The sequence below is a fragment of the Thalia democratica genome, unplaced genomic scaffold, assembly GCF_965202585.1.
Source record: "Thalia democratica unplaced genomic scaffold, ktThaDemo2.hap1.1 HAP1_SCAFFOLD_188, whole genome shotgun sequence".
NCBI classification, from domain to species: Eukaryota; Metazoa; Chordata; class Thaliacea; order Salpida; family Salpidae; genus Thalia; species Thalia democratica.
The window spans coordinates 68,528-93,380 of NW_028139317.1; the positions used below are offsets into that span (position 1 = coordinate 68,528).

Consider the following 24,853-nt stretch of genomic DNA (forward strand, 5'->3'; position numbering starts at 1 on the left):
ATTTAAAATAAAAGAATATATATTAAAAGAAAACTTTTGTGCAACCTTTTACGGTAAAGACTTTAATTAAAAAACTCTAGAGGTATTAAAATTGCAAATTGCTTTTAGGGTAATAAATTTATAAAACTGTTAACCTAAGTATACATAAGAATCTAACTGTTTTATATTTAATTTTATTTATTCAGTATTTGCAATCCGAACTACTCTTCAGCTAAATTGGTGTCTACATACGGGACAGGTGTCATGACTTTTAAACCATTTCTCGCAGCATTCCTGATAAAAAGTAAAGATACAGATGTTAATAAGTTTACTGTATATTTATATGAAATAAAATTTAAACGCAGATTTATGATGTCTTTATTTAGGTTTACTAGACTATGAATTAGTTTATATACAGTTGCTTTCAAAATTAAAAACAAATACATTATGTTTGTTTATGAAGTTTTAGTAGAAACCAATTAGAAAAGCAGGCATGAACACATTTCTCAAGCAATAGAAAATTGTTAAAAAGTATAAATTTTTAACTAATTTTTCATAGAACGATAAAAAAAGCGCTCATAATTTTTGTCCAAGGACCTAGTGTACGAAATAACCTTTCGGTTCTACACCACTTGGATACAGTTTAATGTCTTGTCCAGGACTACATATTATTATGCTGTAACTAAGTCGATTCTCAATTTCGTTGTTTTACACTTTTCCGCCAGTTGGCGCTATAGTCAGCCGAAATTGTGTACTTTTTTAAAGATAATGTTAAGAAATTGATCATTAGCCTTTAGCTCGCGCACTACGCGCAGCTCTATTCTGTTCTTCTTTACTTTTATTGTTTTGTATTTTTGTTGTATTGTGCTCAGTAAGCTATAAGACCGTGCGGAAAGCACTTCAACTAAAAGACATTAATTCTATTTAAGAAATTTTTACAATTTTCATCTTATAAGACTTATGTTTATTTGTATCAGTTTATTGTGCTCAGTTTAGCCATCGTTGTGCAAAAAGCACAACATATTAAATGATTCTGTATTGTTAGTAAGACCTATTTTTGCACTTAAGCTTGTTACATTCAGACACTTTAAGAACATTATTAAGAACATTTTTATTTGTGGAATTTTATGTTTATTTGTTGTGTTTACTTTCGCAGTTTTATTCTACTGATAGCTGCTTTATCACTTCTACTTTCTAGTTGTATCAATAACATCAATTTTTAAATAAACTCACTTCATAAAAAAAACATATATATTAAGTTTATTACAAATTTACTAATTACTAATTTAAACCTAATGAGTAAGGTAAACGCTTTAAGCGCACAAAAAAGGGGACTTTCCCCAATTAAAAATAGTTCCTACCACAGGACTAGGACTACAATGCTAACGTTACAAACTATTAAATCAAACCTGACAGAAAGCGTGCCGACCATCGCAAGTGAGACGTCTCATTCTTCTACCGACCGCTACGTCTTCAAGACAGACAGGACACTGGTCTCCTTCATTGATTTCATCAGCAGTGAACAGTCTGAACCTCCTGACGTATCTCGGAGTCAGGCCCTTTCGTCTGTTTGCGTTTCGTTGGAGCAGGTTGTTGAAGATCTCTGCTGCCCGATGGACGATCTCCAAGTATGTCGAGTTCGTTTCTTCCACGGACAAGCTGTCCATCTCATCCTTCAACTCCACAATGCGCTTGTTGTTTTCAAGCATTTTCGTGGTTATCTCGTCCATATTTTGCCGCATCATACTCATATTAACACTTTCAAGCCCGTTTCCTCCCATCTCAATATATTCTTCTTCAATCTCATCATATTCGTTTTCTAATTCTTCCAACCGCTTTTCGCCATCAACGTTTTCTTCGTAGTACATCTTACTCGTATCCGTCAGACTTTCGACCTTGATGGCAATCTTGGCGTCGTAGTCGGCTTGGTTTTCCTTCAGCTCGTTCAGAAACGTGAACACTTGCGGCGCTTCGTTGATGTTTCGGAGATCGTCACGTGCTTTTCGTAACAACCTCTCTACGCCTTTTTTAATTTGTTCAGAAGGTGTCTGCATGATAGTTTGCTGTCTATGTTATGATGTTTGAAATAATAACGTCCTGAATATGTCAAAAAAAAAAACCTTAAAAATTTAATAGTTGCTGACAAAACAATTTAACTCTAAGCAGAAAAACAGTATTTTAAAATTAGCATTTAAAAAAAAAAGTATTTTATGTAGACAAAGTAAACTGTTTGAGCAAAATAATTTATTGCATTCATTGTACGTTATATACATGTCTTACTTACATTAGTTAGTTGATTTTGATTTCATCATGTTTTAATTGACTTAATAAAAACTTTAAAAAAGTGTTAAATTTTTTAGATTATAAAGTTAAACAGTAGTTTGTCTAACAATACGTAATCCAAATTTAAAATACTTCAGTTTAATAATGCTTAATACTAAAGAACTGTATTTAGAAAAAATAACATAACAGAGATATTTTAAGTGTGAAAAATAAATTTTATCAGGTGTTATATTTTGTCTATTATCAAGCACTAATGTCTAAAAAAATTGTTTAATTTATTTTACAAGTTAAGTTAACTTTAAAAATACTAAAGATCATTTTAGTTTAAAAGTTTTCTAAAAAACGGTCAATGGTTTGTAAATAATTATTGTTTACTACTTTATAAGCATCTGAATCGTTTTAACATTTCAATTTCTCAACCATTCAAATATTAAATTAAGATGTCACGCTCGAGTAATTTTTAGCTGTACGCTCATTGCCTTATGAGCTACACACTAATTAATTGTTTAAGCTAATTTAACAATTGCAAGTAAATTTTTTAAAAACAAACTATAAACCGTTTCCTAAAACTTTTGTAAATACGCTTTTAGATTAGTTTAAAGTTTGATAATTTTAAATAATTACATTTGAAAGAATTTACTTTTAATATAGTTTTTGACAATTAGATTTGAAATATCTTAAAATAAGAATAGATGCAATTTAATGAAAGTTAGTTTAGTGCTTTAAACATATACTAATTAAAATAAAACATAAATAACTAACAATTTAATATAAGTAAACCCGGTATTACTTACCATATTTTCTTTATTTTCATACAAAAAAAAAACATAATTTTCTTGAGTAACATTCATTATTACAAACAAAATTAAATGCTAATAGAAGTATAAAGCTTAATTCAGGAAGGTCTAGATTTGGACTTATACTAACTTGTAAAAATAATTTTTTCGAAGCAAACTTTTATTAAACTATTTTTTAGATCTCATAAATATGTATCCAAATATATAAAAGTTAAAAACTGAAATTTATTTAAACAGTTCACTTGTATAACAGTAACTATTTTTTATAAGTATTCTTTATTGATTCTTAATGTTGACTAAAAGCTGTCATTTTAATTTTTACCAGGACATTACCGTACTTAAATTTTTAACATTTTTTTTAACTCAGAAATATTTCTTATACTTTATAATTTAATGAATTTTTTATACGACCCTGGTTGAAATATTTGGAAAATATTTCATTTCAAACATTATTAATGAAAACCATCTTAAATTAAAAACTGAAATTAAGAGGCCTACTTATTTCATCTTAACTTGAAAAAACTAATTATTGAAGCTTAGAGAACAAACAAACTAAAATTAAATAAATGTTATCACTTAGTATGAATTGATCAGTTTTAAATGAGTTTTAAAAATTAAAGTTTAAAAATATAAAAATACTTTTGTTAGTTTTATTCATAATATTTTGAAAATTGTAATTTAGAACATAATACATAATAGTAACAAATAAAACTTATATAAATATATACTTTATGGATACAAAAAGTCAGTAACTTTATTAATTCTGATTATTTTTTTAGTTGTTAAAGTTTTATTTTTTGAATATTTAAACCCCACTAAAAATTCTACGGCCACTTCCCAGGTTAAACCATATGTGAAAAGTAGGAGTATTTGTTTAAAAAAACTTGTTTAAAATAATTTAGATAACTAAAATACTACAATGACAACAAAAATATAACTCACTTTAAACTTAATTACAAGCATAAAATGTTAATAACAAAAGCTCAACTTTAAATTAAATGGTTTAATCATTCTTAAATAAAGTTATGGCTAACAAATGAGCAAACTGTGGTTCACTTGAGAGTTAGTGTTTACTGGGAAGATAACAACTGCTAAACAATAACCATTATATTTAATAATATTTATTACAGTAACTTCCTTACTATAAATGGGTAATATCTAAAATACGGGGTGAATGTTTTTTTTCGACTTTTGCCGGCTATGGTTATGAAAGTAGAAAACCCTGTTATAAATAATAATTAAAACACGCTTAAAGTTATTCACTCTAATCAATATTTAATGTTGTGTATACTTGGCTTGTTTACTCTAATGAAAACAACTGCTCAAAAATAACAAAAACGTACTTTTAAAACTACACTTTTAAAACTTTTATTAAACGTTCCCTGATGGAATAAACTGCAATTCAAATTCATACGAATCGAACTTTACAATACAAGCTTTTAAGGAGTAATATATTTTAAAACATAACTACAAGTTCCAAGAAAAGTATCTAAAGTTCAAAATGGTGAGACTATGATGGTAAAAAAAGAAATGAAATCTATTTAAAAAATAACTTAAAACATATCAAAAATACTACAGTTTGGATCGTCGTGTATACCCCCTGAAAAGTACAACTGATAAAATAATGTAAAAACAGCAATTTGGCTGAGGTATCTGCTTGACTGTCTACTTTAAGGACTGTCGACTTTAGAATAAAAATATTGTGCTGTTAAAGTACTTAAGTACACTACCAATATGACATTCAATGTTCTAAAATGGTCGTTTTTGGTTTGATCACATTCATTTAAGCTCAATGAGGTCAGCAGCAAACCAGTCGTATTATTACAACTCGTTCTGAGCTGTTTAGCATGAGACTGGCAATCATAAATTGTATTTTTTTCTAATTTTACGGATAACTTACTTTTATGTAATATTTTAGATACAAAAACAATTCAAAAATATCGTTATTATTACAGTAATGTATATGCACCTAATATCCGTTAGTGTATAACATTTTAATTCTTATAACTCGAATACATTTTGAAAACAATACAAAATAATATTTTTATTGTTATATCCATAGGTTTAGTAATTTTATTTTTACAACTGAACATAAATGAAGAATCAATGTTTTATATACAACTTTTGTTTATATTTAATTCTTTAAAAGGATGATAAAGTTAAAATATTTTGTTTTAAAACAATTTAAGAATTATTATATTTTAATTAATTTTTAATACTATAGAAAAAGATTTTTTCAACTTCTTTTCTAAGTAGTCAGGAAAATTTTAAATTGGGTCTGAAACATTTTTTAATAAAAATAAAAGATAAGCTATATTTTAAACACTGAATACTCACTTATATAAAAACCGTAAGATATTTAAAGTAAGTGACTTATTTCCGAATCACTAGTTATCGCTGCTTATCCTGTCAACAATAGTTTTTTGCCCTCTTAATATATATTGTCGTTAAATTACTGAAACTAAATAAAAATAGGGGAATATCGCTTCCTTTGGAAAATCCTGTTGTAAAACGGCAAACTTATTTTTGACCGTTGGTGCTACATAACTAGTTGAGCATAACAGTCTAAGTTACTTAAATAGACGAAAACAAAATATTCAAAGCTATTTATTAAGTTTACTCTGGCCACTAAAGAACTTTGTTGTATTTTAAACTTTTCAAGTTTGTTTATTTTAAACTAACAATAATATTAGTATTTTAGAGCAAAAAGTTTTACAATATTTTGTCAGTATTTCAAACTGATCTAACCGTGATGATAAAATGCAGTCAGACTTTAGATTGATATTTGAAAAATGTTGAATTAGTGAAATTTTACCATTTTGTTTCTTTTCAATTTACTCCTTTTGTTATCTAGCTCAGAACACAGACTGAGTATAAAAAAACTATAGGTTTTATAATTTCTTAAAAGTCAAATCCTCAAAATAAAATTACTCCTCATAGAGTAATTTGCAACATAAAACAAAACTTTTTTTTTATAAAGCTATATCTAAAATAAATTAAATTTTTTAATTTTTGAGTAATCAACGTAATTGGTTTAAAAATAATTAGTATCTTTTTATTGACCTTTTTTGCTCAATTGTATTTGAACATACTCTCTGGATTCAAAATTTCAAAAGTATTATAATATTACTTCTAGTTTGATATATGTTTTCTTTAAGCAAGAAAAATAAATAATTTGTTTTCGATTTAAATGAAAAAATTTTGTTTTTTGAAGTTACATAATTGTTTATAAATATTTTTTTAGTGTTATTTTAAAGATTTTATGATACTTTTTAAATAAAAGTATCTAAAAATCGATAAAATTTTAGACATTTCCTAAGGGCTTGGATTTGTCTTTTGTAAGTAGGGTGGAATATACTATATTGTGTTATAAAAAAAAAAAATAGAATTAAAATAATTAATTTGTAGTTAATAAATTAATTCTTTTAGAACAGACATAATTAAATACTAAAATGAACAATATAAAATTTTCTTTTTTCTTTTTTCTTTTATTAATCTTAATGCATAAAATACAAGATCAAAACATATCAATAATATTATTATATTTATTTTATTTTTTATTCATAGCTCTAACTTTTACTGATCAGTTATTTTTGGTTCTATTTTTAATATTAACAAATTATAGACTATTCTGTAATAACATTAATATTTTTTTTAAACTTGTGATTATAAAGTCTATTATAATTACATTTATTAAGCTTTATAATTTTTAATGTTTACAACAAAATGCTAACTAAAATGTTAAAATTTAAATATGGCTAACATGAAATTCGTATTTTTAAGTTTTAAATGTGGTAGTATTAAAGTATCTTAAAATATAAAGCAAACATTTTGTTTTACTAAATAAAGAATGACTCGCACATAATTTTTTTATCTGCTAGTGATTCATTGTAAATTTAGATCTTAACTATTAAATTAATCTAGTTTAAAATATTTAAAAAATCATATCTAACTTTATTTTATTTGACTTGCACCTTCAATTAAAGTTTTTATGCGAAGTGGTAAAGTTTTTGTTTTAATGTGCTAACACAAGTATATTTTATGACAGTTATATAAGTGACTTATAACTGTTTTCAAAATTTTCTCAATAATTTTATTACCTTCTATTAAATTTAACAGTTTATAAATGGTGATATTATAAAATGGTAATAAGAAGCAAAATAGTTTTATCACTTTAGATAGTTTTCGGTTTTTATATAAAAGAATAGGGTTTAACTTTCTTATTTTATGTCTTTCTATTTTAAGTGATAGCACTGGCTGCTGGAAACTATTGAACTTTGATTTGGTATTAGTATTTTATTTCTATTTTGAAAGTAGAACAATTTTAATAAATCTAAGTTAATAAGTAATGAAGTTAAGAATAGTAAAATGTTTATTAAGCATAATGTCCATTAGCATAAATCAATAAATAATATTTTTAGTTTGATAACTATTTCAAAAGCAATGTCTTTTATTTATTCAACAAGTTGAAACTTTTACTTAGAACTAAACAAAAAAGTAAGTTTATAATATATACCTAAACTTGAATTTTATTATATTAATTAAAACTAAAACATGAGAATAAGTTTAAGAAAAACCACCGTATTTTAGCTGTGTATTCATCAGCTATATTGTTCAGAGCTTAGTTGGTTTAACTGTTTTAATTTCTAATTTAAAAGCTTTATACCAAACAATTATTAGACTTTAACTCTTAGCAGTTTATTCATATATTTTACTATTTGTTTATTATATTTATAAGTTATTTGAGATATTCACAAGACTAAAACTTAGCTTTAAGATGTTAGTTTCTATCCATATATTTATAATATAATTATATTTTACAAATTATTGAGTTAATAGTAGTTTTTAGTAAGTTTTTATAAATATTTAAAGTTATTATAAAACTTTGACAATTTTAATTACCAAAATAAGTGTTATAAGCATGTATTCAAAATAGCAGGTATATAATAAACTTATTTTTAACATTTAATATTCTTTGAGAAACAAAAGTTATGCTGAGTAAGCGACTAGTAGGTGTTAAAAAATAACTTTGTTAAGTTTTTTTTTTCTTCAGTAGTGTTTGTGAATATTTCAAAATGGTAATTTACTTATTAAGACCCCCGATACCCAAAATGACTTCTAAAAGGGGATTTTTCTTACTTAAAAAAATAACAGACTAAGTTGGTCAAAACCAGGCTAAATTAAAAAAACATTGCGCACGAACCATGTTTATATACTGTTTACAGTTTCTAAATTTATAGGAAAAGAGAAAGAATTTGTATTGGATTATTAATTTTCCAAAATAAGTTATTAATCCTTTTGTTATTACTTTTTTATATTACTTTGTAGCATACTTAAATGATGCTATAAAATATGATAAATTTAAATATGTACATAAAGAAAAAAAGCAAACAAATAATATTTCAAAAGAACTTTTTAAGAAAAATAGATCTTTAACTAATTAAACAATTTTTTTTCTAAAGTAGAGGTCTTATTGTATACATTATGACTATTCAGTATACGTGTTAAGTATTGTTTCAAATATTAGAAATTTCAATGTATAGAATTAAGTTATAAATAGCACAAAATATTAATAATGCTTTTATTTATTCAAGTACTGCTAGTTTGTTCTTGTTGTGTATGTACACAAAAAGGTTATTTCTTTATTTATAACTCAAAATGTAAGTTTCATTAATATATAAATATAATAAAGTAGTTACTTTTTTACTGAATAGAAATAAATATTTCGTTTTGTAAATTAGTAGATGTAAGTTTTAACTATAAACATGAAACTTATATTTTCTGTAGTAGATTACAAATTCCGACAAGCCATACAATTATAAATTAAATATAATTTTTTAAATTATATATATAAACAGATTAAACTTTAAGGTAAGTGACACACTGATTTTGATTTAAACACAGATCTTAGAAATATTAAAAATCTTAATATTTACTTCTAATTAAAAAAAATGTAGGTTTTTTTTTTGCTGCATATTTTGAAAAATTAAAATCAATTAATGTTTTGTGAAGTTTATGTACTTCAACATGTATATTGTTTGTATATGTGTAAACATCTGGGTTTAGATCTTCTAAAGTTTAATTCAGAAAGTTTTTAAAACTACCATTAGATTTTACACCACCAGACAACATATTCTATTATCATTGAATGGTATTTTAACATTTCTACTTAAGTTGTTTTATTTTTTTATACCTGTTGACTACAGGGTTTGACTTTTGCAATTTTTTACTCACAGGCCACAAATTATATTAGAATTAAAAAACATTTAAATTTATTTATAAGTTTAACCATTACTTTTTTCAAATGAAATTTCTAATTTTATAGAATAAAGTACTTAAAAAAACAATGGATATATAAATTTTAAGGAATTTAAAATTCATATTTAAAAGTAAGTGAATAGAACATCTTCTACGTTAACATTTAAATCTCCTTTGAAATTCACTTTTTAAACTTTTTATACAGTTTTGATTATTTTATAAAGTCATTTCCTAACTATTATTATGTACAGTTTACTATTTTACTATACTTGAAAAGGTCGCATTTTTTGCCACCGAAAACTGGTTGTAAATAAAATGTTTAATATGCACCTCTTTACTTAAACTTAATTTCAAATAAAAATCAAAAAATGCTACAAAATTTGATAGTATACATACCTGAACAAACTTATTTTAAGTTTTAAATAGTAAGGTTTTTAGTCTAAGTATAAGTTTGAATAAAACTCAACAAAAACATTGGCGAAAGTCTGCAGAGCAGAAGCTCGGACTTTCGTTTGCCGTGAGACAAGCTCAAGTTTAACAAAAGGGTTGATCATGCCAATTCGATCATCAGACTACAAGTTTCGGCAGACTGAGACCGGTTTCGTCCTTAATACGACTCATCAGTCAGTCACAACTAAAAAACTTGCATTTGTCAATCTACAAACGGTTTATCATGCTTTAACATGAAGCAACCATTTGCTGGCAATGATCAGTGTCGTCAGCATTGTTTTTTTCCGTGCAACGTTTAAAGCATTATCCACTAGGCAAGTCATTTGGTACGCTCGTATTAAGTACGATCAACAAATAGTATTTATTATCATTAAAAGAAAGTTATTTTATGACAAACATAACTAAACAACTTATTACTTACTGTAACTTAGAATTTAAAATTAAATAAAAAAAAATAAAAATTTACATTTTTAATCAGCGTTTTTCGGGTAAAAAGTAAAAACTACTTATATTGACGAATGTGTTTTGACTATTATTATCAATTTTATTAGTTAAAGCAGTTTTGATAAATAAATTGAAAAATCACTAAACTTGGTACTTTATAATTGTATGCAAGTCGACAACATTGATTGTTACTTTTGAAAATCAACATTGTTTACTTAATTTATGTATTTAAATTTTTTTGAAGTAAAACTTTTACATTAAAAAACAAGTTGAAAACAAAATTTTGAAAACAGTTGAAAATTTAAACAAAAACTATTGACATTTTCAATATAATTATGCCATAAGAGTAATGAAGTCTGAATTTCATGTTTGTACAGATAAAATTGAAAAAAGGGTTATACAAGCTAAATTTATAGCAAACTGTTAAGTAAAAAAAAAAGAGATTTCAAGAAAGTTTAAAACACTTTGAACAAATTACTTAACTTATTTAGTTTTCTACGCTAACATTTCATCGTTAGCTTAAGAAAATTAAACTTACTAAACCTCTGCACGTTAGATCTTTTTAACATAACTTATAGTTTAGAAGCTAGGGATAAGCTACTTTATAGGAGATGAGTAGCAAGGTAAGTCACCTCTTATGTCAATAAATCAAGGAAATGATAAATATTTTTTTTTACGTTTTAAACATTTAAATTGTATTCCAATTATAAAAAAAATATTTAATTTCAAATGGAAGTCTTAATTTAAAGAGGTTGTATTTTTTTGCTTTTCCTCATCTTTATATAGCCCCTGAGTTTCGTTTGTGCTTGAAAACAGGGTTGCCACTCCTTAAAATTTTTTTTCTAAGGTTTTCCAAATTTCTTCCAGGTTTTTGAAAGTACACATTTTTCGGTCTAATTTTAGTTTGAAATTAAGTTAATGGTAAGAAACTGTGTTAAATAGTATAAAACAATAAAAAACGATGAGCTATTTTAAATATGTTTTTTTAATAAAACAATTTTATGAAGACAAAACACATTTATTTATATGATAGAATTTTTGAGTCAAATCGAAATTTTGCTACTAAAATGTGAAAATTGTTAAAATTCTAAATTTTTCCAGGATTCCAGGTAAAAAGGCTACCCTGTTAAAAGTAAATATATTAATGTTTGGCATTTACAAGTTGTTTTATACTAAGGAGCAAAATATCTATATTTTTAAACCACAAAATAAGTATGCAAATTTAAACTTGTTTATAAGATCTACAAACAAAATAACATTGTTTACAATTTATTAACCGTTTCTTTTAAATTTTAACCATGGTATGAATTTTTCTTTTTAAAACGTAATGACATTTAAAAAAAATATTGAAGTCAGAAACTAACTTAAGTATTTAGATAAAAATTAACTGAGAATAGGATATACATTTGAGCTGGAAAATTTAAAGAGTTACAAACTTAAACACTTGTAACAACAACCGAAATATTTGAATTACAGCTGTGTTAATTTACAACAATAGATTGAGACAATACATAAGTTGAATAAATAGGCAAATTAATATTTTAGATTTTAAAACTTATGTCAGAGGTTTTTGGTTTTTGGAAATACGTATTTTGGTTTTTTACTATCTTTTTTTCAGAAACTTTTATCTTAGCATACCGTTGTTGTTAATTTAAGCCTCGTTGCTATTTATAGTGCTTGAGAGAATTCGTTTCTAATTATAAGAATATGGTTAGTTTAAAATGAAATTAAACAAGTCCTAATGGTTTTATCTAATAAAAGCATGTTATGATTGAAAAATTGGTGTGCGTACTATACTATATATATACAAGTTAAGATCATAAAATAAAACAAAAAAATTGCACGATGCAAATGAAATATTTATCATAGTTTTTGTATTAAAAAATATCTTTCATTCTTTTCTTTAGATATTTTTAAGCAAGATAAAACAATCATGATCTTACAGCATATTGAATGCTGTACTTATTTCAAAAACATCAGTACAACACGAAACCTAGCAAGATTAATATTGAGGTGAATCCCTCAGAAAAAAAATCCATTTTTCTAAATTTATCGATCGAAGATCTGCTAACAGATGGATTCGGAAGCTATCAGCAAATTTACTTAGCAACAAATTTATCTCCTTGGCAACGAAAAATAGGGGTATGGTATTTGCTTAGCAACAGAAGCGCCATATGGCTTCTAAACATGTGAGGGGTGGCGATTCACGGGGTCCTGCTGCCACCCTTGGCAATGATATCAATCTTTCCCGTTGCCATCTGTTGCCATGCTGACTGTTGCCATGTGGAAAGCGGCTTCTCTCTTTGATGTTTGGGTTCGCTGAGAGTTCATTCTTTTTCTCTTGGAAAGATAACTTCTATGCAGATGGTTACATTTGCTGGCAGAAAGTTAGTATTTTGGAAAAAATGAATGTTTCTGTTAGAAGAACATTTGGGTTTGTAATTTGAATGGGAAGATGGTTTAGACATTTATTATATATAATTATAAAAGATGCAATCATATAATATCAAAGTTATTTTCATAAAAAATTAGACGTTTATATTGTGCAGCTAATAGTCTATGAGTGATTTTTATTTTGTTAAAAACTTTTAAATTATTATACTTTAAAAACAAACTTGTGATTTTTAGTAACCTTATACATCATTAAAATGAATTAAAAAGTAAGAGCTGTAATTTTTGGAAACAGTTTTGGAAATTTTTTTAAAATAAAAACTATAATATAAACGTGTTTTAGATCTTTTTTTTGTAGTTTAGTCTAAATGTTATAATAAGGTTTGTTATATTTTGCTTATTTGCATATCGTTTTAGCTTTTAGTTATAATATTTTAAAAGACAAAAAAAACTGCAAGTTACTCAAGTTAATAACTTTTTTATTAAATTTCAGTGAACCACAACAAGAACATATTATTTTAAAAATAAATAAATTTAAAACTTTTACAAACAATTCATTTTTCGTATGCTTTATTTCATCTAAAATAACGTAGCTTTAACAAGAACTAGCAAAGAAAATAGTGCATCGCAGTTTATAAGTTTATTAAGAAAAATTACCTAAATTTCATTAAATTCACCATGTGTAGTTAAAAAAGTTAATAAATTTTTTTTAAACATAAGCAAACAAATAACTCTAATGAACGAAACGAAAGCTCAATGCAAAAAGCTGTGACTGCAAGTCCCAAATGACCGAACAGATCGATACGTTGTCAATTTAGTTGTGACGTAATAACAGATATTTAGCGCGACTGTCACGCAGCTGCAAACTTCATTAGCCTGTCGTTTCAACACACAGCTCATTACGATGATCACGTTGAATATTCGAATATTAGCTGAAATGTATTAATGTCGTTTTGATGTGGCGTACCTGATCACAATAAATCAATAGAATCTTCATAAAATATCGTGTTGAAAAAAATAAATTTATTCAAAGCATTGTAGCTTATAGCAGAAACAATCCTAGTGTTTGTTTTTTAGAAAAGGAAGCTGCAACTAGGCATTAAATAAACATTTTGTTACAGAAAGCAACTAAATCATGAAATCAAGTTTTGAAAAATAATTAAAAGAGTATCCGTTTTCTAAGGTTTTTATTTAAATATAATTTTAACTGAACATATAAAAATAAAAATAAATCTTTTTACATAATATTAAAACTTATATTAAATGTTGAAAAACTAATTTCAATTGAGTAAGTTTTATTTCACAACAGTTTGAAAACCAACTCATCAAAAAACTAGTTGCGACACTTATTCAAAACTTGCTGATTTCCCATGAGAGAACTTCCACTTTGCAGCAGCTGAGCCTACCAACCGAAAACCTGCGCCAAAAAGTCACTCTTCCATCCCACACATTTCAAATTGTTGGGAAAAATTATACTGCCGCTGCATAGAAAAGTGCACAAAAACTTTGGAAGCTTTGAAAACAGTTTTATAAAAAGTTGCGGTTTTATTGATTGTGAAAAGCTGTACACAAGTCCCACGGGGGGTTGGAGATTTCGTTGAACAGCTGAAATACGCCTTTTGAGTTTTGACGTCTGGTGAGCTGTGCACAGTCGGTGCGCCATTCAATTCAGTTGGCTTAGTAAAAATTGAAACGTTTTTAAAACTGTTTAAAAGCTTTACGGCTTTTAGTTTATTGGAATTATTACACTAAAAACATTTATATACAGCACCTTTTAAAATAGTTAAAAGTTTCAGTTTATAATTTTTATTATACGAATTACTGCTTATTTTAAGAAAAACGTTTTACTAACTGAATAAAAAATTAAATAATTGTAACAGCTGAAAGAACTTTTTACATTTTTGCTAATTTATAGAGATAAGTGTTGTTAAAATATTTTTTTTTGTTAGGATAACTTGAAAATAAAAAATAATGTCAACGCCATTTAATATTATCGAACTTACTAAAATTTGCTCACTTTATAAACAAAATTTCAACAACCATAAGACAAGTTTTATTTTACGCCGTTTAGAGAACAGAACGAATCCAATTTAAGTATTAAAATTATTTAATTACCACTTAAAAAGCGTATCTATATTAAAGGTTTTGAAAATCTAATTTCACTCTAATTAAAATATTATCCTTTTAAAGTGAAAGCACTTAGCCGTTTGTACCTAAAAATAGCAGTATTCTTACAAAAATACGGAACAAAAAGTCTGCTTTGACCCGCAGATGACCTTCCCAAAAAGCAGCCGCTCCCCAACAAATCCTGCTCACCATCTGTTTGTTCTGACAAACAAAATCTGCAACAGTTTCGACATCTGTACTTCTGCCGCATCGAGGAGACAGCTGCTTCCCCGCGCAATTGTGACGTCATAGTGTGACGTAGCCGATGTCGGCCAGCTGTTTCGTGCAGATGATCGACCTTGCTGCGATCCATGCGATTATGCTCACAATGTGTATACTTGTGCTAGCTGTAGTAGCATTTATGCTGTAGTTTGTTTCAAATTATTCTTATCTGGTTCGTAGCTGTATGCTGTGGCTACAATGTTGCTTTTATTAAGACTTTATATACAACTTTGTTGAGATAGTGTTTTTTTGTATTTTCATCACTGTACTTGTTCAGTACCTTAGCTTAATAGTGTAAGCATTATTTTTTGAAATATATTTATTGTGTTGTACATTAGTGCTGTTTATTATTGCTTGAAGTACGGTTTTATTGAGATATGATACTATTTAGCTAAGAATTTTGTTTTTTCAAACTTTTATATATGGTTTGTTGCTGCATGCTGTGGCTACAATGTTGCAATTATTGAGACTTTACATACAACTTTGTAGTCATAATGTTTTTTTTTTAATTCTCATCAAAGATTTTTGTTCAGAATTTAAATTATATATTGTTTCTTTAATTAGACTTGATATACTACTATATTTATATAGTTTATTTTTGTTTTGTGTGCAGTATTTTTTTAAGTACCTTAGTCAAAAAATGTGAGTATCTTTACATTTTTAGTATTTCGTTTAGTACTTTATTGATTGAAGTACGATTTTATTTAGATATTACATTGTTTAACTTAGTTTTGTAAAATATTTATTTATTTAACTATGTTTGTATAAATAGAGTTCGATATTTATTAATATTAAGCGGATTTTTAATTTAACTTCAAGCAAGACTTATTCGCTACAGAGCTAAAAGTATAGAAAGTAAAACTAATAATTAAAACAGTTTTAAATATTGTTTCCTTTTTTTTTGGATTATCAAAAGGAAGTTTAAGGTAAATAAAATCATACCAAGATACTTTATAGTGTACATTTTTGGATTCGATTAATTTTTTATAGTTTCAATGCATTTGTATACCTACGCAGGATTGAACACACGGCTGAACTAAAGGATAATTTATTAAATGATCAACTAGCTCAATAGAGTTTACACAAGATGAGCTGGAAATTTTTATTTATTTAATTGTTTGTAAACATTAGATTAGTAAACATTTTTCATCTGAGTAGGTACTTATATTTTTTTGAGTATATTAGCTGGGTTTCAATAGCTTTGTTTCAGTCTAGTTTGTAGTAAATTGTAATGTACATATGTATTTTTTTCTGTTTGTTGTTTGTTAGTGTACTATTAAACAATTTCATAGTCTACATTTTATCTGTGTAAACAAAACTATTAGCCTCTAAATATATTTTTGCAAGAAAACAAAGAAAGTTAGATAATTAAACTATGAGTTGAAGTAACTGAATAAATTTAAAACTAGTAATAGGTTGTCTTACTTTATGATTATTAGTGTTTTTTATCTTAAATATTTTAAATTTTTAAAGAAAATACTTATAAACTACTTTAAACGTTTATTTTGTGGTTGTTTACATTTTTTTTGTTATAGTTAAACTTCTATATTTAGACATTTATCCAAGATTGTAAAAACTTGTAATTTTTATAAAAACGATATATTTTTATTTTATAATTTTTATTTAGTTAAGCACTTTTTTTATGGATACAGCTTTATTTTAATTTTTTTTTAATATTGTAGCTTTATTTTATATATATGTTGTTGTTGTCATTATTTCATTTTTCAATGTTATAGCTTTAATTTATTTTTGCTTGTTTTTTATAAAATTAAATAAGTTGATAGTGGAGTCTAATCTAAATTCTTAAACATACTTTAAAAAAAAAAACTTCAAACTTATTTACTAATTATTTTTTTCTCTTTTTTAAATCATATAAAGGTTAAATAATTAGGCAGAATTTTTGATAAATCTTAAAATTAAAAACGTTTTAGATAGAAACTTTACGTTTTGAAGTAGGTTTTAATACATATTTTATGTTTATATAATGTAAGATATACGTGTGTATTTAAATTGTTTAATTTTTTGATATTTTTTTAAGAAAAATATTTAATGCTGTAAAGTTTAATCGTCTCATTTTTCATAGAATTTTTCGTTTTAGAGTCTAAATTTTGACTGTAAACTTTTTTGTTTTTTTTTTTCATTTATAGCTCATTATAATTTTGATTAACATGGGTATGAAATTCGATGACTGAGAGGTATTTTTGTGTATCCAGGTCCTTGAACCAAAAAATTTTTAAGCAACTTTTCGTTTTTGTTCACTAAACCAATACATACTACATCTAAATCACTTTCAACTAACACACCTTACTTATAAACCGCTTAATTATTTTGTGACCTTTTCACTGCCTTTTTCTAGTTACATGTGTATAACTACACCTTACATATGATACAAGATGTCAGAAAATAATTGAACCTCTTTACTATGTTTTATAAAGTTTAGTTTCAGTTGTGCAAACTTTAATATAAAGTTTTAACCTAGCCTATTTTTATTGTCACCGCCAAATTAGTTTAACTTATTAGTTAATCGTTCAACACTCCTTAACTAATAATTGTACTACTTTGTTTCATGAATAAAAACAACTTTTGAGTTTGATTCAATTTGTTTGTAGTTTTTAGACTAGCATACTGTTAAATTGCTATAACTATTTTACTTAATACAGAGCTATTTTATCACTACATTTTAGTTACCATTTAACTTATTAGTTTATTGTAATTGCTCACAGTTTTATAAATAAAAGTATGTTCTAATCTATTAAAATTTATAACTTTACTTTGTCTCACTCTATGGCATTTAGCTTAAATACTTTTACTTTTGAAATACATAATAAACGTGTTTCTGAAATAAATTTAAGAAAAATCATACTAAACTTACCAAAAAGGTACATTTTTTTGATTACAATCATTTTTTTTACTCCTAAGTAAGTTTTCATTAAAGTGAGTTAAATAGATCGTAATAAATTTTACTAATATAACTTTGAAAAACTTTGAAATGTTTTAGTTTTGCTATTTAGTTTTATTTAAACTAAGTAGCTCGCCAAGTAACTGGTTCCTATCCTACAATAAAAACTCAATAAAAACAGTTATGTTACAAAACAGTTTTAAATGAGTTTCAAAGTACATTTCGTATAGTTTTATTGTCGCGTACTAGTTTTTAGTACAATATACAGCACAAACTTAGATGTTAATTCATAAATACAACAAAACTGTTATATAACTTTTTTAAGGTATACATGAGTCAAACGTATCAAAGAATGATTTTTAAGAACCAAATTTTTAACCTTAGCTAACTAAACGGCTGATTAATTTTTGATTACTACGAGTTTTTAAATATAAAAAACTAGTTTTATTTAGACATAAAATACAGTCATAAATGTTAAAAACTATCTTAACAGGTGTTAATTTTTAGTATACACAAAACATTCATCGAACCACTAGGAGCACTAGAGTGCAATAAAAGCTATCAATTAAACGAGGAGAGAAAACTAAAAAAAAGAAAAGAGAGAATCCGACCAGGCTAATAAAATTGTTTTCAAATCGAACTTCAGTTAGCCTACCAGCCCCTGAAAGAAGCTGTAGTAAAAAAATAAAATTTTTTGAATTTGTTGAAAGTTCTTGTGGTACACCAACTTTTCGTTTATGATATGCAAAGAGCTTCACCTAAGGTATGAAACTAGAAATTTTATTTTTGGTTTTCGTTAAATTATAGAAGCGTGGCAATTAGTAGATTATATAGAATTTTATTGTATGAGCTTTTATGATTTTTTCTTAAGCAACTCTAACTATAAAAAATAAACTAGTTAAAAAGTTAATGTGAATATACTTTTTATTTATAAGCCTTGTCTTTTACAAAAGTTAGAAGTATTTACAAAAGATTCTACTTTTTGACGTTCTTGTAGTTTTCTTAAACTTAAATAAATGTTTAGTTCAAATGAGTTTTTATAGTTATGTTTTCTTGACTAACCATTTTTTAATTTTTTTTTCAATTTTTAAGACAAATTTTAATTTTATCTTATTTTTTTTCACAGAACCTAACAGCCCCTACGAACTTCTCAGAAATGTCAGCTTGCGCCCTCATGTACCGGCTATCCACTTTCAACCAGGGGTATTCCCCCGAAATCCAGGGTGATTCCCCCGCTACGAGCTCCTCCCCGGCCTCCATGGACAGCGACGCGTCAACCGCAAGCGACAAAATTAACGTTGGTTTTATTTTTGTTAAATATGATTGTAATTGTTTTTAATTGTTTTTTACATAATCACAAATTAATGTTTTTATTTAGGGTATAATTTGATTAGAAATTTACGACATGGTTATAAATCAATCTTTGCTGTTAAATATTCTTGTTTTTATTTTTAGTTAACTCAGTTGACAGTTGTTTATTTTTATTCATTGTAGTTATAAAACAATTTCGAATAGCAGCAAGTATTATCTGTTGTTTTCTTATCAGTTATTTTTCATAAATTTATCATGTTGATTTTTATAAACTCATATGACAGTAATGGAAAAGTTGATAAGTTTATTGTGTTGTATTATTTGAGAAATTAGTTTTGTGAGTCTAGCAGATAAAAAAATCATTTGGTTTTTTAAATGAAGTGTTTTAAAAGCTTTTTTTGTATAACACATATGAAGTAGTACTCAGTTTAATTTTATTTAGAAATAAATAGAGTATAAACTTAACAAGTTAATACTATTCAGTTTAGAAAGATACAAAGTAAAGCACAAATGAGTACTGTAGTAAAGTATAATAGCCAAAAACCATCTACGATTGCAGTAAAATATTAGTAAATTGAAACAAAAAACGCAAACTATACACTTTTTTCCTACATAGCTTAACAGTATACATACAAGAAAACAAATAAAATTCAAAACAGCTTACACATTAAATACATTAAATTACCACACATAAGTGTTGACATATGCTATCAAATAACACAAATTTATGTCAACATATGTTAAAAAACAGCACAGTAACATATATTCATATTAACAGCATACACAGCAGTTTTTGCCATTTCTATTTAGTATAAATTAGCTGGCATAAAATTAGTTTGGCTGATGAAAGAATATCATGAACAAAAAAATGATGAAGTTTTTAACATTAAATACTCTGTTATATTTTTACTCATGAAAATAGCACAAATAAAATTCAACAATATTGTGAGTCATCACACATAACTAATATACACGGAAATTTATCTATAAAAAACATGAAACACACTTCGAAGATTCCCGTATGAAAACAAGAACTTTTATTTAATAAAACTATATCACATAAAATAGCACAAAAATACCAATACAAAACAGAAAAACAAGGGCACACATGCACTCACAGTGCAACTTACCCGTGCACGAGAAAACACAAGACATCAAACAAACTTCGGTGCGCACATGTCACAATCCCGATGTGTGTGGCTCGCGGTAGACTTCGCGGCGCCTGCGAGCATTAGCTGGTGGCGCCGGCAAGTCTGCGCCGCGGAGCAGCTTTCATGTCCGACGCAGCATGTTCGTTGCCCCTGAGAGAAATTACAGCTGTATTGTTTTTTTGAAATGTTGTTTTTAGAAGAAGGTACTTGTATTTTTTTGACTGAAGGTTTTAATTTTCATCGGGTCGCTTGATGAGTTGGTAGGGTTGGAGATTTGATTGATGAGTCGTGCTATAAGCGTTAGATATAAAAGAACGGCATCTTATATATGTGTAGATAGTAGAATACAGTAAGATAATAAAAGTTTGGTTTTGTTTATCTGTTTTTGTTTTAAATAAAGGTAGTTTTTATTAAATAGTCAAGTTTTATTAATTAAGATGAATCTGAAACTGTGCCAAATGCTCAATGAAAAAGTAAGTTTTGAAGCTTAAATTGCTTTATTAATTTTTATTTGAGATTTAAACTTTTTGTTAATAAGTTCAGTTACAGACGGTCGATAAATGTTTATCTATTGCATTACTTAGTGTTAATAGACCACTAATAAACTATTTTGATTAATGTTTAGTATAGAAGTAAGGTGAAAAAACCATTTACGTTAGCGAGCTAAAACATTTACTAAAGAAACAACTTAGTTTGAATACAAATTGACATTATCTTAGTTTCTCTTGAGATTTCTGATAAAAAACAAAGTTTAAAAATTTTTACGAAGATTTTTCTTTGTCTTAATTTTATTTTGTATGCAAATGATTGTTTATGCTGAGTGATCAAACGAACAGTAAAGTGTATTCACGTGACTGGGTAAATGAGTTATTAGATACTTTTGACTGTTTTTGTGTAAACAAGACACTTTTCTAGAATTTACATTCCAAGAAAGGCTATTGTGGTTCAAGTATACACAAGTGGAAGTTTTCTGGTTTTATAAAAAGATTATTTTATGTTTATTAGCTAGGTACTGTTTATTTTGTACACAAATGAATGAGTGTATATTTACCAGGTGAATAAGTTACGTAATGCCTTTGACTGTTTGTGTGTAAACAAAAGATTTACTCAAGTTTGGTCATAATAAAATATCTTTACAACCGCTTTAAACTTCTTTACTGGCAAACAAATATTTAAATTTATTTATTTTAACAGGAAAAGAACAAATTGTTCACTCCAAGTTCCACCGACTCAGTGACGTCACAAAAAAACGTCAAAGTCTTAAAAACGATGAAAATAAAAGAGGAGAAAAACGTTGACTCCCACAAAGAAGCTGTTGAAACCGTCAAAATCCCGATTAAAACTCAGAAAAAAGCTGAGAGTTCATTCAAATCTTCACAGATGCTGGAAAGACCGGAGAGTTTGGAACACTTGGACGAGGAAACAAGTAGAATGATGAACATGAACTTTATGAATGGAATGACACCTGAGAACATTGCGTCCATGGGTAACCCCCTGGCAAACCCCCTGATGTACATGAACCCCATGTTGCTTGGCAACCCGCAAATTCCCGTCAACCCCGTGATACCCTCCTTGGCCAATCAGATAGCGGCAAACCAGCTGTTAGCAAATCAAATTTCTGAAAGTAATTTTGCACTAAAAAGTAAAACAGTAGAACCGGAACAGTCTTTTAAAACTATACTTTCTTTTTCAAAATATTTCACAATTAAAATTATTAAATTACTTAAAAGATAAGAAACAAATAACTAAATTTAAAATAAAAGAATATATATTAAAAGAAAACTTTTGTGCAACCTTTTACGGTAAAGACTTTAATTAAAAAACTCTAGAGGTATTAAAATTGCAAATTGCTTTTAGGGTAATAAATTTATAAAACTGTTAACCTAAGTATACATAAGAATCTAACTGTTTTATATTTAATTTTATTTATTCAGTATTTGCAATCCGAACTACTCTTCAGCTAAATTGGTGTCTACATACGGGACAGGTGTCATGACTTTTAAACCATTTCTCGCAGCATTCCTGATAAAAAGTAAAGATACAGATGTTAATAAGTTTACTGTATATTTATATGAAATAAAATTTAAACGCAGATTTATGATGTCTTTATTTAGGTTTACTAGACTATGAATTAGTTTATATACAGTTGCTTTCAAAATTAAAAACAAATACATTATGTTTGTTTATGAAGTTTTAGTAGAAACCAATTAGAAAAGCAGGCATGAACACATTTCTCAAGCAATAGAAAATTGTTAAAAAGTATAAATTTTTAACTAATTTTTCATAGAACGATAAAAAAAGCGCTCATAATTTTTGTCCAAGGACCTAGTGTACGAAATAACCTTTCGGTTCTACACCACTTGGATACAGTTTAATGTCTTGTCCAGGACTACATATTATTATGCTGTAACTAAGTCGATTCTCAATTTCGTTGTTTTACACTTTTCCGCCAGTTGGCGCTATAGTCAGCCGAAATTGTGTACTTTTTTAAAGATAATGTTAAGAAATTGATCATTAGCCTTTAGCTCGCGCACTACGCGCAGCTCTATTCTGTTCTTCTTTACTTTTATTGTTTTGTATTTTTGTTGTATTGTGCTCAGTAAGCTATAAGACCGTGCGGAAAGCACTTCAACTAAAAGACATTAATTCTATTTAAGAAATTTTTACAATTTTCATCTTATAAGACTTATGTTTATTTGTATCAGTTTATTGTGCTCAGTTTAGCCATCGTTGTGCAAAAAGCACAACATATTAAATGATTCTGTATTGTTAGTAAGACCTATTTTTGCACTTAAGCTTGTTACATTCAGACACTTTAAGAACATTATTAAGAACATTTTTATTTGTGGAATTTTATGTTTATTTGTTGTGTTTACTTTCGCAGTTTTATTCTACTGATAGCTGCTTTATCACTTCTACTTTCTAGTTGTATCAATAACATCAATTTTTAAATAAACTCACTTCATAAAAAAAACATATATATTAAGTTTATTACAAATTTACTAATTACTAATTTAAACCTAATGAGTAAGGTAAACGCTTTAAGCGCACAAAAAAGGGGACTTTCCCCAATTAAAAATAGTTCCTACCACAGGACTAGGACTACAATGCTAACGTTACAAACTATTAAATCAAACCTGACAGAAAGCGTGCCGACCATCGCAAGTGAGACGTCTCATTCTTCTACCGACCGCTACGTCTTCAAGACAGACAGGACACTGGTCTCCTTCATTGATTTCATCAGCAGTGAACAGTCTGAACCTCCTGACGTATCTCGGAGTCAGGCCCTTTCGTCTGTTTGCGTTTCGTTGGAGCAGGTTGTTGAAGATCTCTGCTGCCCGATGGACGATCTCCAAGTATGTCGAGTTCGTTTCTTCCACGGACAAGCTGTCCATCTCATCCTTCAACTCCACAATGCGCTTGTTGTTTTCAAGCATTTTCGTGGTTATCTCGTCCATATTTTGCCGCATCATACTCATATTAACACTTTCAAGCCCGTTTCCTCCCATCTCAATATATTCTTCTTCAATCTCATCATATTCGTTTTCTAATTCTTCCAACCGCTTTTCGCCATCAACGTTTTCTTCGTAGTACATCTTACTCGTATCCGTCAGACTTTCGACCTTGATGGCAATCTTGGCGTCGTAGTCGGCTTGGTTTTCCTTCAGCTCGTTCAGAAACGTGAACACTTGCGGCGCTTCGTTGATGTTTCGGAGATCGTCACGTGCTTTTCGTAACAACCTCTCTACGCCTTTTTTAATTTGTTCAGAAGGTGTCTGCATGATAGTTTGCTGTCTATGTTATGATGTTTGAAATAATAACGTCCTGAATATGTCAAAAAAAAAAACCTTAAAAATTTAATAGTTGCTGACAAAACAATTTAACTCTAAGCAGAAAAACAGTATTTTAAAATTAGCATTTAAAAAAAAAAGTATTTTATGTAGACAAAGTAAACTGTTTGAGCAAAATAATTTATTGCATTCATTGTACGTTATATACATGTCTTACTTACATTAGTTAGTTGATTTTGATTTCATCATGTTTTAATTGACTTAATAAAAACTTTAAAAAAGTGTTAAATTTTTTAGATTATAAAGTTAAACAGTAGTTTGTCTAACAATACGTAATCCAAATTTAAAATACTTCAGTTTAATAATGCTTAATACTAAAGAACTGTATTTAGAAAAAATAACATAACAGAGATATTTTAAGTGTGAAAAATAAATTTTATCAGGTGTTATATTTTGTCTATTATCAAGCACTAATGTCTAAAAAAATTGTTTAATTTATTTTACAAGTTAAGTTAACTTTAAAAATACTAAAGATCATTTTAGTTTAAAAGTTTTCTAAAAAACGGTCAATGGTTTGTAAATAATTATTGTTTACTACTTTATAAGCATCTGAATCGTTTTAACATTTCAATTTCTCAACCATTCAAATATTAAATTAAGATGTCACGCTCGAGTAATTTTTAGCTGTACGCTCATTGCCTTATGAGCTAC

General features: G+C 27.0%; 2 protein-coding genes across 4 annotated transcripts; both read left to right on the top strand.

Annotated features, from left to right (window-relative positions):
• The first annotated feature begins 236 nt into the window (after positions 1–236).
• On the top strand, positions 237–2,169 carry LOC145845882 (uncharacterized). The gene is made up of 2 exons (XM_082952899.1): positions 237–283; positions 1,396–2,169. The coding sequence occupies exons 1-2, from the start codon at positions 244–246 to the stop codon at positions 1,800–1,802; spliced, it is 447 nt and encodes a 148-aa protein (XP_082809025.1). The 5' UTR covers positions 237–243; the 3' UTR covers positions 1,803–2,169.
• A 16,217-nt stretch (positions 2,170–18,386) lies between these two features.
• Positions 18,387–24,269, top strand: LOC145845880 (uncharacterized). Of its 3 annotated transcripts, none has more exons than XM_082952895.1 (5): positions 18,387–18,652; positions 19,016–19,186; positions 21,546–21,952; positions 22,286–22,397; positions 23,496–24,269. In XM_082952895.1, the coding sequence occupies exons 1-5, from the start codon at positions 18,632–18,634 to the stop codon at positions 23,940–23,942; spliced, it is 1,158 nt and encodes a 385-aa protein (XP_082809021.1). In that variant the 5' UTR covers positions 18,387–18,631; the 3' UTR covers positions 23,943–24,269. The 3 variants fall into 3 exon arrangements, with proteins under 3 accessions (XP_082809021.1, XP_082809022.1, XP_082809023.1); XM_082952896.1 differs by having other exon boundaries at positions 22,286–22,383; XM_082952897.1 differs by lacking the exons at positions 18,387–18,652; positions 19,016–19,186 and adding an exon at positions 20,528–20,824.
• Positions 24,270–24,853: the final 584 nt, after the last annotated feature.

Coding starts and splice junctions, on each gene's coding strand:
- LOC145845882 (XM_082952899.1), top strand. CDS start 244: ATGACTTTTAAACCATTTCTCGCAGCATTCCTGATAAAAA. Junction 284..1,395: donor CGCAGCATTCCTGATAAAAA/GTAAAGATACAG, acceptor CAAACCTGACAG/AAAGCGTGCCGACCATCGCA.
- LOC145845880 (XM_082952895.1), top strand. CDS start 18,632: ATGCAAAGAGCTTCACCTAAG. Junction 19,187..21,545: donor CCGCAAGCGACAAAATTAAC/GTTGGTTTTATT, acceptor TTATTTTAACAG/GAAAAGAACAAATTGTTCAC. Junction 22,398..23,495: donor TAAAAAGTAAAGATACAGAT/GTTAATAAGTTT, acceptor CAAACCTGACAG/AAAGCGTGCCGACCATCGCA.